General features: G+C 32.1%; 2 protein-coding genes across 2 annotated transcripts; both read right to left on the bottom strand.

The window, feature by feature from the left end:
• Nucleotides 1–5,446: 5,446 nt before the first annotated feature.
• Nucleotides 5,447–7,125, bottom strand: LOC107850145 (HMG1/2-like protein). Its single transcript, XM_016694568.2, has 3 exons — nucleotides 6,994–7,125; nucleotides 5,656–5,745; nucleotides 5,447–5,578 (listed from the first exon to the last, which is right to left on the bottom strand). Exons 1-3 carry the CDS (start codon nucleotides 7,041–7,043, stop codon nucleotides 5,452–5,454), a joined length of 267 nt encoding a protein of 88 aa, XP_016550054.1. The 5' UTR covers nucleotides 7,044–7,125; the 3' UTR covers nucleotides 5,447–5,451.
• Nucleotides 7,126–7,928: 803 nt separating this feature from the next.
• Nucleotides 7,929–10,546, bottom strand: LOC107849056 (probable ubiquitin-conjugating enzyme E2 26). Its single transcript, XM_047401608.1, is given in 6 exon segments — nucleotides 7,929–7,968; nucleotides 8,383–8,742; nucleotides 8,831–8,969; nucleotides 9,497–9,567; nucleotides 9,674–10,239; nucleotides 10,466–10,546. Coding segments are annotated over 6 exon segments (1,257 nt in total).
• Nucleotides 10,547–19,260: the final 8,714 nt, after the last annotated feature.

Raw genomic sequence — 19,260 nt, 5'->3', positions numbered from 1 at the left:
ATCATGTATTTTGGAAAGCGAGGTAAAATTAGTCCTAGATATATTGGACCATTTGAGATTCTTCAGTATGTGGGGCTGGTGGCCTATAGCTTGGCATTACCTCAGAGTTTGTCGGGAATGCACCCCGAGTTTCATGTATCTATGTTAAAGAATTTTCATGGTGATGGTAACTACATAATTTGTTTTTATTCGGTCTTGTAAGATAAAAACCTCTCTTATGAAGAGGAACATGTTGCTATTCTTGATAGAGATGACCATAAGTTAAGGGCTAAGGAGATTGTTCCTGTGAATATCCAGTAGAAGAACCATCCTATTGAGGAGGCCATTTGGGAGACCGAAGCACACATGTGTACCAAGTATCCACATTTTTTTGCTGATTCAGGTAATTCTTTAATTTCTTTTCTTGTCGCTTGTTTGCCTGTTCGGGGATGAACGGTTTTTTAGTTGGTATTTGATGTAACGATCCTCCTGATCGTTTCTAAAATTTTCTCATCTTCCCTAATTTAGCTCTCACAATAGTTGGTGTACATGACTTATGGCTTACTTTGATGAGTAGTATCAATTCTCAAGTTATTCAAAAGTATTTTAAGTCATTAATGGGGTTATTGAGTTTGAGAAAGTTAAACCCGATAATAGTCAACCTTTGATTGAAATGACCTCAGGGTAGTGTCACAATGTTTTTAATTGGTCCAAAATGTATTTATTTAGTAAATGTACAGATTTGGTATATTTTCTTGACATTCCAAATAAATTTCTATGATCTATTTAAAGTTTTGGGTATTTTGTATAATTAATTTAAGTAGTGATTTTATGGGGAAAAGTTTTAATTTAGTTTCTTATGTGGCCAATACAAGAATTATATACTTGCACAGATTTGGACCATTCAGAAGCTTTACGGAAGGGGTGGACCCTTTTGAGGTAGCTTGTATTTGAGTTTTTCGATAGAGGTAGGTTGTGGTTTAATTGAAGTTTAGACTCGACTTAATTGTGTGTATGCTCCTAAATTGGATTCTTGCTTATTGGCATTCGGACATGCTTCAAATTGATGATGTTTAGATTGTTGAGGCGTGTATAAATAATTATTGAAAAATTACTTGATGGAATTGTCTTATAACTTTAAGTGAACTTGTAAAATTGGTATATCGTATTGTATGATATGAGATAGTTTAAATTTGATATTGATACTACTTCTTTATGGTGGATTGTGTACCACGCTGGTATGGATATGGTAATGATATTACTTATTTATGATGGATCGAGTACCACACCGATATGGATATAATATTGATACTACTTATTTATGGTGGATCAGGTACCACGCCAATATGGATATGATATTGATATTACTTGTTATTATGGATTGGGTACCACACCGGCACGGTATATGAACATAGATTATTCCCTGCAGGTCATGACTATTTAGGCAAAAATAAGTCGCATAGCATATGTGTATATATTTGTGTTGATTCTGTGGATGTTCACAGTATGATTGATACTCTTGAAGGTTATGTGTCTTGGTTGTGAGTACTGTTTAACCTATTATTTTTGTATTATTCATGCATTGAATTTTTGTTATTGATGATGCCTGTCTACTCGCTATTTTATTTATATTGTGTACATACTACTAAATTAAGTTGGTCTGTGATACCTACCAGCACATAGTGATTTGTGCTGATACTACCCTGTTCTCTTCTTTTGTTGAGTGTAGAAAGTGTTCCAGAGGCTCAGATACGACCTCACCTTTAGAGTTTGATAGAAGATCTTAATACAAGGGTGAGTACTCAATCTTCAGGCTGCCATGGGTCATCCTATTTGTTCTTGTGCATCTTTCGGGCAATGAAACATTCTTTATTTACTTTATTTTTGGATATCTCTTTGAGACATTATCTTTGTTAGGAGTTCTTGTATGGAGGTTTTTGGGCCTTTGGGATTTCAGTGAGTAGTTTGTTGATTTTTCGCGTTGATAATGATTAGCTCTAGATTATTGTTATTAACTAGTGGAATTGGCCGCGCTTCGCGCAGTGATAAACTATTTTATTAAATAAAAATGTAATTTTTACTATTACTCAAGTACAATGAATACGTTAAGATTTCTTTTAGTTTTCAAATTCAAAAAAATGAAAGTTAATACTTTAAATTCATAACATTATTTATAATTAGTTGTGTAGTTTATTTAAAATTTTCACTTTTTGAAAATTTATTAGCTTTTAGGGATACTTGATTTTATCTATCTCTATGCAAATGATATAAATTTATATTTTTACTAAAAATTTTATTTAACATATACAAATAATATATCAAAACACAATAAATATAAGAATTGTAATTAAAATTTCAAATATTAAAAATACTATTTCGATTTTGTATATGTGTGTATATAATGTTTAAATATAATGCTAAAGCAATAAAATTTTAAAACTAATTTTAAAAGACACTACAAAATAAATTATCAGGATTCTTAGATATTATTAGGATTCACATTCTCTCAATTTCAAAAAGTATATTAAACTTATATTTGGAAACTCAAACTTTCAATTCTCACCATCAATACATAAATGAAGCTTGGTATTAGAAAAGTGATGTGACATCTCCATTTGGCCAAAAAATTATTTTATTTTTCTATTTTTTTTTGGATAATTCTTCAAATTTAATTTACTTATTATTATTGTTTTACAAAAATAAATATGTCAATTACCGTTTTCTCTAGTCATTTACATTTCTCAGCAATTATACTAAAATCACGAGAATTGCATTATTTTCCATGAATAAGAAACTGTCATAATTGATATGTGAAAAGGTGGTAGCATTAATTTCTAATTAATTTCAAAACTGAAAAATAATTCAAACTTAAAAAATTCACCAGTTAACTAATAATGAAATTTAAGGAATACAAAAATATATGCTTGCACTAATACTTTATCATAAAGAATTTGAAGGGGTACACCACATGATTATAATATACATCAACTTAATTGTAAGTACATCTTTTTAATGTTTAGTTGTAACTACCAATAATTATAATGAGAAATATGAAAAGGATAGCAAATTACTAATTGTAATAATTAAGGAATCAATTTTTACATTAATTACTTAGAAAATAGAAAAAGCCAAAAAATAGAGGGAAAAATAAATTATGTATTGTATTAAAATATAAAAAAAATAAAATTATTATCTGAACTAAAAGAGATGTTTTTTATATAACTTTAAAGAGGTTATATAATTACATAAATATAAATTTATGACCTCATATGCTATTTGTCTTCTTCTTTTCTTTTCAAAACAAAAAATTGTGAATAATATTTTAATTTCTTTTATTTTTTTTGCTCAAATACCCTATTTTATTGTCAATTTTTTTTAATTTAATTCTTGACAAAGAGGGTGTTGGATTTTTTTTTCATTTTTTAAAAAATATTCAATAAAATAAGTGCTAAAGTTATAAGTTGGATATATTCATTTTTTTTTTTACTTTTAGCTTATTTTTATACTTTTCTGACCTGAAAATAAATGTTTAAAAATAATATTTTTCTTCAAACAACAAAAAAATTAAAGCAAAAAAGGAGCGTAAAAATCTAAATAAATGTAAAACAAATTAATTCAAAAACTCTCAAAGTTCTTGAAGTTATTAAATTTTCGTTCTTCAAAATGCTTCTAACGATAGTTTTTAACCTCAATATCGAATTTAGAAACCAGGAATGCACTCACATGCAAAAAACAATATCATCAAGCACATAATGTTCATTTTAGAATGTTGCAAGAAATATCACAGTAAAAATTTACAAAATCTAATCACAACTTAACATAATGAAATATATGTGTACAACTATAGTCATATGAAAGAAAGTTAAAAATAAAAGGAGGTCATTTCTGTGTTTCAACATTATATTTTGTCTTATCTATCATCCTATTCTTATCGTCATTACGTTTTTAAAATATAATTTTAAGAAATAAGAAGAAAAAGTATCACAATTATAGTCTTATGAATGAGCAAAAAATAAAAGATCATTTCTCTTTTTCATTACTACTCTAGTCATTCTTTATAATTATTTATTCTTTATTACCTTCACTTTTTTTTTCATTGACATTAATTTTACAATTACAACTACATAGTACATAAAAAGAAATTAATTATCATTACGATTATGTTATATAATTTCTCTTATGTGAATTGTCTTAAGCAAATGGTGAATTGGGTTCTATTGTAAAAGATCTATTTTAAGGATAGTTTTGATTTATTTTATGAAATTTTTAATAATTTATTTATTTAGTAAATTATATAAAAAAAATAAAAAAAATTGAGGTGTCATGTCATCTTATTTATATTTCTTCTTTATATCTATTTTTAGTATAACGACAAATAAAAGTAAACAAATTATGTAGCAATTTAAACTATTTAGAGAAAGCAAAAAGAATATATATAATTTTTTTTTAAAAAAAGACATTCATCTCAAGTGATTCTTATGTCCTTCTCCTCAAATTTTTACATAGTCATCATTTCACCTTTACTTTATTCGTTCACTATATGATCTTCTTCTTATTCCTGTAAAAAATAATACATCACAAAAATTAATATATTATGAAAAAATTATAAGAAAATAGATTTAAATTATACATGTTTTTGCTTAAAAGTTACAAACAATATAAGATAACATTAACAACAAATTTAATGTAATCTCATGTATGAGTTTAGTAAATCAATTAAAATGTCAAAGGAACAATACATGTAAAAGAAGAAGAAGCAATAGCATACCCAAAAGAAAACAATAAGAAGGACATTTTTGAAGGTATACAAATGATATTTTTTAAAGAATATATAAAAGTTCAAAAAATATATAGTGAATGAAATATACTTAGTTTTGATAATGGAGGAAAAAAGACTTATAATACATCTATTTATAAGGCAACAATATGGAATATCAAAGATATCATGAACATGACTATCAATATAATTTAGGAGTTATGGTCATTAAAGGTCATGAGAGTAATGTTAAAGAAATATTAAATTTCTATATTAAAGAATAAAAATAAATGAAGGAGTAGTAATTGATTCATTTATTTTGATTATTAAAAAAATTGATTGATTAATGAAAAAAAAAAGAAGAAAAAAAAGTTCAAAAAAACCACAAAAAAGATAAATAGTATTAAAGGCTTCTAAGATATGCCACATAGGATTGACTATAGTTTTCCTTTATATATATACACACACATATATATATATATATGTATATATATATATGTATATATATATATATATGTATATATATATATATACTAGACGGGAGTGCCCGCGCTGCCCAATAAAAAACACGCATTGATTTTTATGTGAAGTAATGAAAAAATTCTGATATTGTTAAAAATACATCACAACAAACATACATGAGCTTACCATTAGGAGAAATGAACACTATTGTAAGGCTATAGAACAAGGATAGAGAAGTAGCAACTTTGTGGCTATTAGATAAAACTAAAGGGATAAAGGGGCAAAAGGAGATTGTTATTAGGAACAACTGAATTCAGCACTATTGTGGAGACCCTCTTCCAGTCAGGATTAACAGCCTTGAATGTTTGCCTAAACTCATCCCTGCATGTTTTTTGTTATTTCAAACTACTGACAACTTCTTAAACACAAACTCAAAATAGAGAAGGAGTGAGGAATACATGAACACAAACAAAGCAGTAGGAGGGTGATTTGGAGCATTTGGGTTTCTTTTCCCTTTAACTTTTGGCTCTGTTGATTTCTCTTTTTTCCTGAATAAATTAAATAGTATGTAAGTACGAAATCAAAAATGCAGTCAACTGTTAAAGAGGTAACGACATGGACAAACATAAAATAATAGTAATAGTAATATAAGAAGTAGAAAATTACTTTGCTACTGGTTTCTTTGATTCACTGTACAAACAAATAGGAACAACCAAACCCACCAAGATTCCAAGAATATGAAATTTGGACAATAGGATGAATTGAAAATGAAAACAGATAACATAGGCAAAGTGCTAATCAATGCAATAGGTACATCTTTGTTGCATTCTTCACTGCAATAATGAAAGAAAAACTCATAAAACTCTTCTAATAGGAATAAAACCACAACACAATTCATGACTGCACATATATACTCACTTTGTTTATACATTATGATCATGGTTGCAGTGTTTATACATGTATTTACAAATTACGTAAACTGGTATCGAAAAATCCAAAATAGTAAGACAAAAATTTCAACAGTGGGAGCAAAGTAAAACATAAAGTAGGAATAGAGTGTGGTTGATTGTGTCATACACAAATGCCAAATTTGATTTTTGGCACTCACCCATCCCTTCAAATTAGATAACGAAAAGGCCTTGATAATAACTTCATATACACATATTCGAAAGAAGAAAAAGAGTGATTTTTCCAAATTTGAATGAGTAAATGGTGAACAATAGTTTATGACAAACTATAAAAATTTATTTGATTGTTCAACTCGCCAACATCCAATGTGCACATATAAATTCTATAACATTTAACATGCATAATGTACTTCCTCTCTCTCTTTCTTTCTCTCTCTCTCTCTCTCTCTCTCTCTATATATATATATATATATATATATATATTTCTAGACCTAATCCATTATGTATATATTATCCCGAGAGATAATTTTTCAATAGAAATATTGTAAGCTTATGTAGTTATCAAATGTACTGAAAAATCAACATTTATTTTGTTGAAGTGGTTTAATTTTTGATGTTTTAAGAATATTTATAGAATTACAACCCACAAGTGTATCATGTAAAATCCTCAAAGATAAAAAATGGGAGTGAAAGCACGCAATCATCTTATTCTTTTTAGTGAAGAAGCAAAGAAATAAAGATGATCGCTCAACTTAGCTGGGGAATATAGTATTACATCTGACAGGAGAGGTAAGTGATGCACTACATTTTCACAAAAATGAAACAACTTGTAAAATCTGAAATTTTCACCAACCTAAGAACTAAAGAATTGTGGAGAGAAAGTAATACCTCAGTGGAAGTGACTGTGATAATGCATTAATCGTAATCAGCTTTGCCATCACAAACCTTGATCCTAGCACCACTTGTTTGTTTTTCACTTGTAATCAAAGCTTTTCCTTTGCCAATAACGTAACATTGAAATTAAAGGAATCACAATCAAGCACCTAATGATAAAGCCAAATATGAAAGTCGAAAATAATTCTTCAGAAAATGTCAATATGCTTGGTAAAGGAAAAGAACATTGAGAGAAGTGTTATATCGCTACTGCTATTTTTGTATAGCTTCTAATGCAGACACTAATTTTGATTTTCCTTTATATATATAGTTATCCTTAAAAAGATGTTTTAACAGTCATCCCTCTTATTTCTTCATCATCTTATTTCTGGTTTGGTGCAGTTAAGTTCATTTTCTTTATTGAAGGGTTGTCTTTATTTATTCTTTGTATTACTGCATTTTTGAACACATCAAAGCTACTCTATCATAAATACAAGAATTTTTTTCTTGATTCTTGGGACTTGAGGCAGTAGCTCTAAAAGTGTTAGCATACATAATCTGTCTCTTCTGACTACTGTGAAACCAAGCTCACAACATGATCGATGGCTAAAATCTTTTTACTTCTCAACATCATAATCAACACAGTAATCAATAATATACTCCTCCATGTTGAAATTTATTCACTCATACCATAGAAAATTAAAATCCAAACATATAGCTTGGTTGGAGCATTTTAACAAATAGTTAGACAACAAAAGTGACATAATTAATGGTTTTGCAAAAGTATGATGTTGATCCTTCTTTTTCTCCAAGGCATCAGACCATAAAACGAAAGAGCGAATAAAAAATATACCCCACAATTTGTTTCCCCTAAATTACTCTCACTGAATAAGCTGAAATTGAACTTAGAGGAATCTTATGGAAGCAGAAAAAATGAACCTAAAAGAAGACTAATCAACACGCAGTGAACCAAAAGAGATACATACATACCTGAAAACGGAGAAGCAGAGCACAGAAGATGCAAAAGAAATAATTTAACTATTGGTAATGGAGAAGAAGAGCCCAGAAATATGAGAAAAGCAATATAAGCTGTTGTGTATAGAAAATAAGGCAGGCACGTGTATTTTTGTGGAAATACCACATCAAATAACCAAACTAAAAAGACTACAATACCCCCTTAGTTGGAGCATGCAAAGACTAAAATGTCCCTGTGAGGAAGCACACATGACAACCATCACCTGTGTGCTTCACTCACATTTATATATAATTGTAATATATATATATATATATATATATATATATATATATATATATATATTGATTATTTTATCTTAAAGAAAAGGGCTGCATTAAATACAATGTGAGACATTCTTGGACTACAGTTACAGTAAAATTGATTGTTACTTTTGACAAAATATTTGAATGAAGTAGAAGTTGGAACCAGGATACACGATCATAACCTTTGGTGGCCTCCTCTTCATTATTTTCAAAGATAGAACAAAAGCATGTTCATGGCAAGCGTGAGATCTCCTCTCTCCCTCGCATCCAGCATATGAAGTTATATATCCAGGCTTATCAAAGAAAGGGTTTCCATTCAAAATTAGAGCTTGTATTGAAACCAAGACTTGCAACATGGTCGATGTCTTGGGCAACCACTTCTCATTACCTTTACCACTCCAAGTGTTAACAAGCTCGAGACAAACTTTCCCATAATTATACAAGTTGGGATTTAGTCTCAAACCTCTAGAATAGTAGTAAACCATCAAATGAAAAGGGAAATAAGTAAATAAATATATTTGTATTTCAATAGTACAAAGTAAAGAAAAAAAACAAGAACACCCCAATAATTACTGTTGGCACATCAGGATAATTTTGCGAGAATAGGATATCAAAGACAAAGAGACCATAATGGTATGGAGTTCCTTGTGGTTCAATGATGACATCCCTAAGGAGGTCCTTCTTTTCTTTGCAGACCCTTACATATATTATATCTAAAAATGAGAGAGAGTATGACTTCAACATTAATCTAAAAATGCATCAGAGATTGATTTAGAGCAATCTACCAATGAGAGGATATCCCATAAAGTTAATTGACATAATTTTTCTATAATTCTAGATAAAACAGATGGTGTATCATGACAAAAAGAGGATAAATTCCTAAATTTAGTAGCTGATAAGAGAGTTGAGGTTTGTGGGGTGAGTTTTGGGGCAGGGAGGGATCTGGGAGAGCAAGGATATCTATTCTACCATTTATTTGTGACAAATCGATGTGTCAAAAATACTTGCAATGGATTTCACCTGAAACCACACATATCGTTTTAGGAACCACAGATATCACATAAGCCAATTGCTGCATTTACCATTACAACCAGCAAACGGAGGTTAGACAGAGAAAACAAACCAGTTTCACAAGACTTCTACATCAGGAAACCAACATTGATACATTAACCAAGACAAGATAAGAAACATGAAACCAATAGAAAAACAAATGATGAGTGACTAAAAGCATCTGACTTACCAAGTAAATCATTTTCTAATATTTTTCACTCATCCTGAACCTTCTTATTCTAGGCCTTAGGTGGCTGTTCGAAAAGTAACAAAAGAGGTTAGTAGAGCCACATTTGTGATTTAACAAACAACTAAAATAGCAGAAAATGATCTGCCCAGCACAAGAAATTCCCCTGCATACCTGTTTCCCAGGAGGCCCAAGTTAGTGTAATGATGATCTGAGAAGTCTTCTACCGCATCAAAATGCTTAAAACTTTGATACTTTTTCATGAGTTCATCTTCAGTCGCCTCTTTTTTTCCACGAGAATTTGACCATCCAGACACCAGAGTACTGCTTGAAGAAGGGACCTGAGGAAAGTTACTACTTACATGCTCAGAGTTTATAGGAGTTGACGTCTGACCACTTGCTAGATGACTTGAAAAGCTAACTTGGGAAGACACATTTGAACTGGAAGAAGGTTCATTTAACCAAGAAACTGTTGCCTCAACACCAGCAGGCAAATCAATATTATCAAATTGTGCCTGCATACTCAAGTAATCATATTCATCATCATCATTATTTTTGTAAAACAAATTGTCATCATCATCATCATCATAGTTTGACGCATCATTACAATTATCCATCCCTTCATCTCTGTCATTCTGATCTTCATGAAATATGAGGTCTGAATTAGAACTATTGTTATTACCAGAGTTTGGACATCTAGATGTGGTCCCAGCTATTGTATGTGGATTATCCTTAGTTATAGCCTTCTATAATTCAAACAAACATAATAGATAAGGCAAAGGGAAATCACTGATTCAATATTTGAATCATAAACTAATTTAGGCATGTTAGAAATTACAGTACTGTATGCTACTCTAGTACAGTACATTTCTGAAGCAGAGTAATCAACCGATGCATACACAATTTCAAAATACCTTTTTGAAATTCTAAACTACCCCAACCACCTCTTTCCTAATTTCAACAGCTGCATACATAATTTAAGAATCCCTTTGTTAGAGCCCTCCTGCTCAGGTCATCACTGACCCACCCCCTTTCTCGCCAATTTTGCTCCATTTTAGCCCCAAATTCTCAACCTCTTGATCCTGTGTATTGCTCTTACCATTTAGCAAACTCTCTTATGCACTATAACATACCATGTGTAGTCCCACAATGTGGAGTCTTGGATGTAGAGGGTAGAGCATTCCAAAACCTTACCCCTTAAAGACTCTTATAGAGAACAAATAGAAGAAAAAGGGCTTCTGATATGCACAGGGACTACAAGGGTTTATTTTATGCTGACTCTAATGGACATAATTTTCAAAATTCTTTTCTAGATCATTTAATTTATTCAATAATTTCTTTTCTCATTACAAAGGTCAATTCAACAGACTCGTAATTATAATTATTTGTTGTTGGATCATACTCATTGATGGATCATGCTCTAATACTCACACAACAACCCATCTAACCACATTATAACAACAATTCTTCTATTGATAATACTCTAATACTCACACAACAACATATCTAATCACATAATACAAGCAACCCTAGCCTGAAAACTCTACCAATGTAATGCAGGTAGAAGTTCACAAGCAAGTGGGTTAGACTACACAAGCAACATATATAAGACACATGTTTGGAAAGATAAAACATACTTTAAAGAAATAGTAGTGATAATTATTGACGTATTCAGTTAAAATAACAGAATGGAAGTCAACAAGGTAAAATTGAGAAAATTTACCATGGGTAGATTACTTGGTAAGGACCCAAACCACATAGACCATACCAGGTAGCCATCCAAAGAGGGTCATCAAAACACAGATCTAGAGCTCCACCTATTTTCTTTTTCCAACACAAATACATACACGTACATGTGCTCAATAACACTTACAAGGAAAAAAAAGTGAAAAATTTTCATAAACCATAGGACATTTGTACCTAAATACACCATATTCCTTGTCACAACCTTAGCAAACCACGCTTGAAAAATTAAAATTTTTGTGGGATGATGTCGATGTCTTTCGAATCGACAATTAAAGGAACCTGATTTTTATTTTAATCCTAAGCAAAGAAAAAGAAAATTTAGATGTAATTGAATTGAATGAAAAGGGGAAGGGAACGGAGGAATCTCTCCATTAACTATTAGAAAATCCATTAAAGGTTATCGCCGGTGGCTCTTGCCAAAAAACTCAATTAACACCACCCTACAACACTTTACCCTCCATTTTACCAAGTAACAATAGTAATCGGAGGCCCAACTGTGTCTGAGCTCACGCCAGCGACTCTTTCTAGAAAACTCCATTAACACCACCCACCAATATTTTACCATCCATTTCCCCGATCAGCAATAGTAACTGGAGGCCCAACTGCGTTTAAGCTCGTGATTAAGGCTTCCATTGGCTGCGAGGGCCTATCAATGCTTTGGAAGTAGCCACATGCTATCCCCTATGAACACGCCGCCATACCCCCCGCAAAACAACCAACCCTCCACCGTCATCTCTCTATTGACGATCAAAATTTACCAAAGAGTTGTCTTTTTCCCTTCCTTTTAAACAATTGGATTCCCAGCTGTTAGTGTGCGTTTAATTGCATTAAACACTAATTTATTGATTTAATTATTTATTTAATATATTAAAATGAGAGAATAAAGTCAAAAATCTGACAAAATAGATAAATAGGTGTCTTGATCATTGAGGCATTCCACATAAGCAGCCTCCAATAATCCCTTTATATACATATATATATAGATTTGATTTTATGATAACATCGTTTTAATCTTGACCAAGGGTTTGGGTAATGTTTCGATTTAGATAGTTCTCCCACATAAAGATTAGTGTGGCTACTACTCACGGCCTTTTTGGTCATAAAAAAATATTTTTTTTCTATGGATATTCTTAGTAAAAATCCACATTCATTTGTCTACAAGAGGAAGAATGTAATAAAAATCCAAGAATAAAAAAGATAAAATTAAATATTAAATGCGGAGTGGGGTAAGGGAAAATGGGAGAGGGGAAATCTCAAAGGTTTCTCAAGCAAAAAAAGGTCACTACTCAGTTCTGAGCATCCTTCACCTACGCCTCCAATTTTAAGGTCATAGTTTCGAGTTACCATCCTTAAAAGTTACGTGTTTGAATTACCAATGAAACAAAAAGGTGGATGCTCCATGGTATTAAAAAAAATGTTGCTAGCGTGAGAGGATTGGTCAGGTAATAAACATCTAACACAAAAATCTTAAAGGTATGGGTTTTGAAAAACCAAAAGGGAAAAAAGGTAAAAGCTTCAAGGAGCAAAAAGAAAAAGTTGCTAATGTGTACTTGGTGCCCAAAGTGGAGTGAAAATTCTTAAGACAGTCCATGAATAGATTTGGATCATTCACAATCTTCTCATGTGACACCAATGGTGTAGGATACACCTCCAATTTTCCAATGCCGGGAGGAACAAAAGTTGCCTGAGGCATTATTGTACTTCTAGAAAATCAGCAATCCAACAAAACAGAGCTGGCTTAGTAATGGAGATAATGTAAGCCAAAATATAAAAAAGGTAAGGAATACAAATTAGACAATATTAGAACTCAAGCAAAAGAAGTAAGTGAAAAGATTAGAGGATTTTAGACAAGTTTTGATGTAATGGTTTTGTGCAAAGAGTTTTGTATCTTGACTTCTTCTTCATAGCAAATCAAATGGAACAATTGAGTTAAGAGTCAAAAACAATGTTAGTATCTGTTGATTTTTTGAGTTTTATGTTGGCAAACTTAAAACAAAATTCATCCAAGACTACATGTAAATCATTAGATAGAGATACAAAATTAGTGGGGTGGTTGAATACTAGCTTTTATCTACAACAATAACATTTGAAGAAAACAAGATCTTCTAAACCTTAAAGATCTCTTGTTCCAGAGTTATTTATCAGAGATGGAGAGAAAAAGAAAAGAAGTTGTTTTCTAATTTAGGGACCATACCTATATAAGGTTTTGAAGTGTCTTTTCAGGAAAATGCCTTTTCTATAAGTTTCCATAAAAAAAGGCCAATAAATTTCAACTTATCTAAAATAAACTCCATACTAATAGATATTTAATTTTAGATCAAAAAACTTTGATACTTTATTGTATCATAAATTGATCTTCTTTATAGATGGCATATCTATGAATAGTATATATTGTTATATGAGTCCACAAAATAGAAATTACTAACAATCTTCCACTTGGATCACATATATTTATGAATAATCATACGTAGATGAAACTTTTGTGTACACAAGTTTTTGAAATATTAATTTAAATATATCAAAATAATTTGGTCCATCGATGTTACCAATCTAACATCAGAGCATTTTTTGTACTATATATTCGAAACTAAACCTATCAATGATCACAAATATCATTAATACCAATAACATACATCAAATACGAAATGTAAAATGATCTAAGTCATGTCTATTTTTAAATGGTCCTACCTTATGACTTTAATAGTCTAAAATTTCTTTCTTATACCTTATGCAAAATTGCAATAGAAAGTTAATATCTTTATTTCATAGTTATCAATAAACACGTGAATTTCATAGATTAAATTAAAAAACTTCAGTCTGTATAGAAAATAAACTTTAATATATCAATAATATAAATAAAATAACAAACTACCACTAAAATGACTTATCATTAAATTTGACAACAACAATATGAGCCACATAACCATGAAACACTTTAGGTGGCAAACCCTTCATGAGTAGATCAACAATCATCAAGTTTTAATATGCTCAATCGACGCAAGATGATTTTGAACCCTTTCTTTCACAATCGAAAACTTAATATCTATATGATTTGACTTTGACAATCTTTGGTTGTTCTTCAAATATAACTCGACAGACTTATTATCATAATGAATTTTCAATGGTCTTTCTATGCCATCGACTATTTGCTTTTGAGTGATAAAATTTTTTAGCCATATTTACTGATTTAATATTTCTTAGCATGTCACAAATTAGGCTTCTATTGTAGAACAAAATACTAATATTTGTTTCACACTTTTCCAAGAAACAGTTCCTCTAGCTAACATAAAAATATAACCTGATGTATATCTCCTACTATCAAGACTTCCAGCAAAATCTGAATCAAAATACCCTATGATTTCTAAATTATCCAACCTCCGCTAAGTGAATATGTAATCTTTAATTCTTTTAAGATACATAACCTATTTTGCATCAGGTTAATAATTATTCCCTAATTATTGAAATTTCATCCTAACATTCTCTCTATGTATGCAATATTTGGATGCATACAAACTTGTGCATACATAAGACTTCTCTCTGCTGATACATATAGAATTTTGTCCATCATTTTTTTCTCTATGTCCAAATTTACACAATGGTGCAAACTAATTTTTTATCACCTTTTTCCACAGGTGTATTTTCTTGTACATAATTTTCCATGCCGATCTATTTAGCACCTTATCAATATAAGTCTTTTGCAACATTCCAAGAATGTTTCTAGTAAGATCCTTATAGATCTCTATACCTAGAACATAGGATCCCTCACTAAGACCTTTCATTTTAAATTTATTAAAAAGAAATTTCTTTATTTCATGAAATAAACCTATATCATTTCATGCTAGTAAAATATCATCCATATATAGTACAAGGATTACAAATTTGCTCCCACTGAACTTGAGATATATGCACTGATCAATAGTGTTTTCCTTATAGCCAAAAGAGGCTATTATCTGATAACACTTTTAAGATCACTGATGGAGTGCTTGTTTAAAATCATACATGGACTTCTTAAGTTTTTATACAAGTGTTTTTAATCTTGAGATTCAATGTAACACCCCGCATGTTTCTAAGCTAGGAAGTGAATAAGTATTCCTACATATGAAATCTTCTATCCTGTGATTCATACTTGAGTACATGACTTACCATGAATATTATTGTGATAGGATAGATTATGATGCATTAATCATGTTCATATGAGTCACTTAAGGTAATACAAGCTAAGAGTTTTTGAATCCATCAAATTTTAGTGTTTAATTTTGCAAAGGTTATCTTTGAACGAGTATAACTAAATTTTAATATGGTATTATGGCTTATTTAGACCCACCAAATTTTAGAGAATTGAATTAGCTTTCCAATGATACCAATATCACCTTAATCCAATACCCGAGCAAAAAGTTATGCCCATTTTCGTGAGAGACAGTAAGCATAGGCGATTGGTTAGGCGCCGTCCAACCCAAGCATAGACGATCACTTGAGCGCTGCCAAAGTCAATTCTAGGTGTCAAAAATACTCCGTTTTAAGTTATTTTAAAGGTAATTAAGTCTTTCAATACTCCTTACATGTCCCTAAACTTAACCCTATGAAATATATAGATTCTAAACATACTGCAACCCTATTTTCATCTCAAAGCTCATCATCCAAGAGAGCTAAAGGAGAAAAACAACTAGGGTTGCATAATTAAGCTTGAAGATCCAATTTCAAGGAAATTCCTCCATCAATCATCAAGAATCTTCCTTCTAAGGTATGCGTAGTGTTCATCCATGGATTTCTTTCATCTGTGGAGTTCAAGAATCAATCTTTAAAATACAAAATATTGGTTGATAGTGGTGATATAATCATACCCATGTTGATGCTTGTTTGTTTTCTTTTTTTTTTCATTACAAAGTATGATTTCTATATTATTGGGTGTTGATGATCATGTTGTTGATATTGGGTGATTACCAAGATGGAATCTTTATATGTTTTTATAAATTCATGATATCATATGAGTTGGAAACATGTAAATTTGTTTTTTCATGATGTATAATTTGATGATTTCACCTATTCTTAAGATGTGCATGTAAGGTATTTGATAAAATGCCTAAGGAACTAGAAATCATGTAATATAGCTTAATTATGACTATGTGAAGGATTCATGATATACCCTTACGTTCAATGACTTCTATGTTGATAATGTGCCTTGTAAATGTTGTTGGAATACTCATGAACTATCCTTATGAGATTATGCTATGTTTACTTGCAAATCCTACTTATGAACAAGATGTATGATAACCATGCAATCCACATGAACTTCTATACTATTGGTATATGTTGCCAATATGATTATGCAATGAACATGATATTAAGATTGTGCAAGTACTTCCATGCGATATGAAATCCTTTCGATGCAATACATTGTTGATAACCATGCTTAGTATGAGATCCCTACTTATGATATTATAAATTATGGACTCTACACTTATGATCAAGTAAGTCATGTGTGTCGGTTTCATTCCATCGAGTCCTGGGGGTACTTGTACCCGAAAACTATAGCTGTGTGCCTAGATCAATGTCATGTTTCACGATATCCAAACTCAAGCTATGATTCCATAGAATTCAGTCAGACATGTAACTCAGGAAAACCTCATAATCTTAGTTAGTTGTCAAATATCATTAACATTCCGCCAGTCAATGGAATTCAGTAAGATTAAGTCATGTACAGTCAGTTATTCATGTCCAGTCCCTCTATATGGGAGTAAAGGTTAGCACCGAGTAAACCCAAGGATGGGAACTCACTCGCCAGTTCAGGGTGTGATTCTTAGTAGTCATCCTTGTGCTCTAGAACTACGTAGCCAGCGTAGGTTGAGACATCTTAACCTGTCAGATTAGGGTTGATGAGGTGGCTTAACCCATCAGTTTAGGGTTCCCACCATTCTCATTGAGTACTTGCCAGATAAGGGTCACTCATAAGCTGTCCTTACCCATGGCATGGTATTGACACCCCTCAAGTCAGGGTGGAGATTGAACCCCATCTTAGACATAACAGCATACCTGTGGCATATCGGTTAAACGCTACTTCCCATAGTTTTAGTATCAGTCTTAGTAAAAGAACTCAGGGCGTTCTTCAGATTTCAGTATATACAGGACTGTCAGATACAGTCATCCATGTTATCAATTTAAGTATCAGTCATGACTTTTATCAGTAAACCATGTATTAGCTTACAGGTCATGCTATCACGTATTCATGATCCCAGTTTCTATATATGTGTATTTGCACTCCCATGTTCATTTTAGTCAGTCAGTGTTGTTCATGCATGAAACCCTTTATGTTCATCATACCTTCCTCGTATACTCAGTACTCCAGTTGTATTGATGCATTTGTGCTATGCTGCTTTCTTTTCATGTTACACCATAGGCTCTGAGACATGAGCTCCAGCCCAGCAGTAGCGGTAGCATTCCAGTCGCAGAGACACAGTGAGTCCTCATTGATTCGAGGACAATATGATTTGATTTATTTATTTATTTATTCAGTTCAGTTTTACGGAGTTAGTTTGAGACATGTTCCTTCAACTCCATATTCAGATAGTTTAGAGGCTTTTAGATTTATGTTCAAATTTACATTCAGATTGAGTTATTTTGGGTATTTTCACCCACATGATTGTATTCAGTTGAACCTTATGGCCTTACAGTTCCATGTATTCCGTATTATTATAACATAATTTGCCATATACAGGTACAGATATCAGTCATGGGTTAGCTTGTGGTCCCTCAGGGTCATGAGCACCATGTAGCATTCCGGTTCAGCGAATCGGCGTGTTACAAATTTTGTATCAGAGCCTAAGGTTGAATAGAGTCCTAGAAAGTCTGAAAGCCATATCTAGTAGAGTTTCTTACATGGGTGTATTGCGCGCCACATTTATGTACGGGAGGCTATAAGATGTTTTAGGAACAGTCCCCTTTCTTCATTATTCATGTCATGCTAGTGAGCATAATCACAAGTTAAACTCTCAGTCTAATCCATTCTTCTCTTATTCCAGACCATGGCCCCAAAGAGAAGAAACCAGCTAGCTCCTCAGCCCGAAGATCCTTTGGGCGAACATGTTTCCTATGTGGAGTTTAGAGCCGCATTTACCACACTTGTTCAGTCCATGGCTGCACAGAATAAATAGCCACCAGTTATTCCGGCTAATCCAGTGTCCACTCCCAAAGCAACTAGGGTTTGGGACTTTACCCGGATGAACCCTCCATCTTTCCATGGGTCTATGTCTGATGAGAACACTCAGGAGTTCATTGACCCAAGTCCAGAAGGTCATTGACATCATGGGTGTTACTTCTATTAAGGGTGCTGAGTTAGTCGCCTACCAGTTATAGGATATTGCTTAAGATTGGTACAAATAGTGGAAGTCTGAGAGGTTAGATGATACAGGAACTATCGAGTGGGAGGAATTTTTCACGACCTTCTTAGACAGATTCTTTCCCCAAGAGCTGAGAGAAGCCAAAGTTCTTGAGTTCATCAACCTCAGGCAGGGGAATATGATGGTTAGGGAGTATTCTCTCATATTTACTCATCTAGCCAGGTATGCTCCTTATGTAGTTATAGACAATAGAGCTAAGATAAGCAAGTTCGTGTCAGGGGTCAACGATAGCATGGTAAATGAGTATAGGTCTATGATACTGATCGGTGATATGACCTTAGCAAGACTCATGACCCATGCCCAGCAAGTAGAAGAGTAGAAGTTTAAGACTAGGGAGAGGCAAAACAAGAGAGCAAGGTCAGGTAATTTCAAATTTGCTCACCCCAAGTCAGATGGAGAAAATCATTCACAGTTTCACTCCAAGTCATCCTTTCTAGCTCCTTCATCTGCCAGCGCTCTAGTGCCAAAGTTCAGGGATGACAATAGAAACAAAGTGCTAAGCTCTAACTCATAAGGGAGTATTAGCAGTACCCGAATGAATCCCCTTTGTCAGACCTATGGTAAGAACCATAAGGGCATTTGTAGAGCCGGTAGTGATGTCTGTTTTGGTTGTGGCAAGCCAGGCCA

Source organism: Capsicum annuum, chromosome 12 (genome assembly GCF_002878395.1).
Source record: "Capsicum annuum cultivar UCD-10X-F1 chromosome 12, UCD10Xv1.1, whole genome shotgun sequence".
In the NCBI taxonomy this organism is placed as follows: Eukaryota; Viridiplantae; Streptophyta; class Magnoliopsida; order Solanales; family Solanaceae; genus Capsicum; species Capsicum annuum.
The sequence above is the reverse complement of the archived record's forward strand: the minus strand, read 5'-3'. Positions and strand labels throughout refer to the sequence as shown.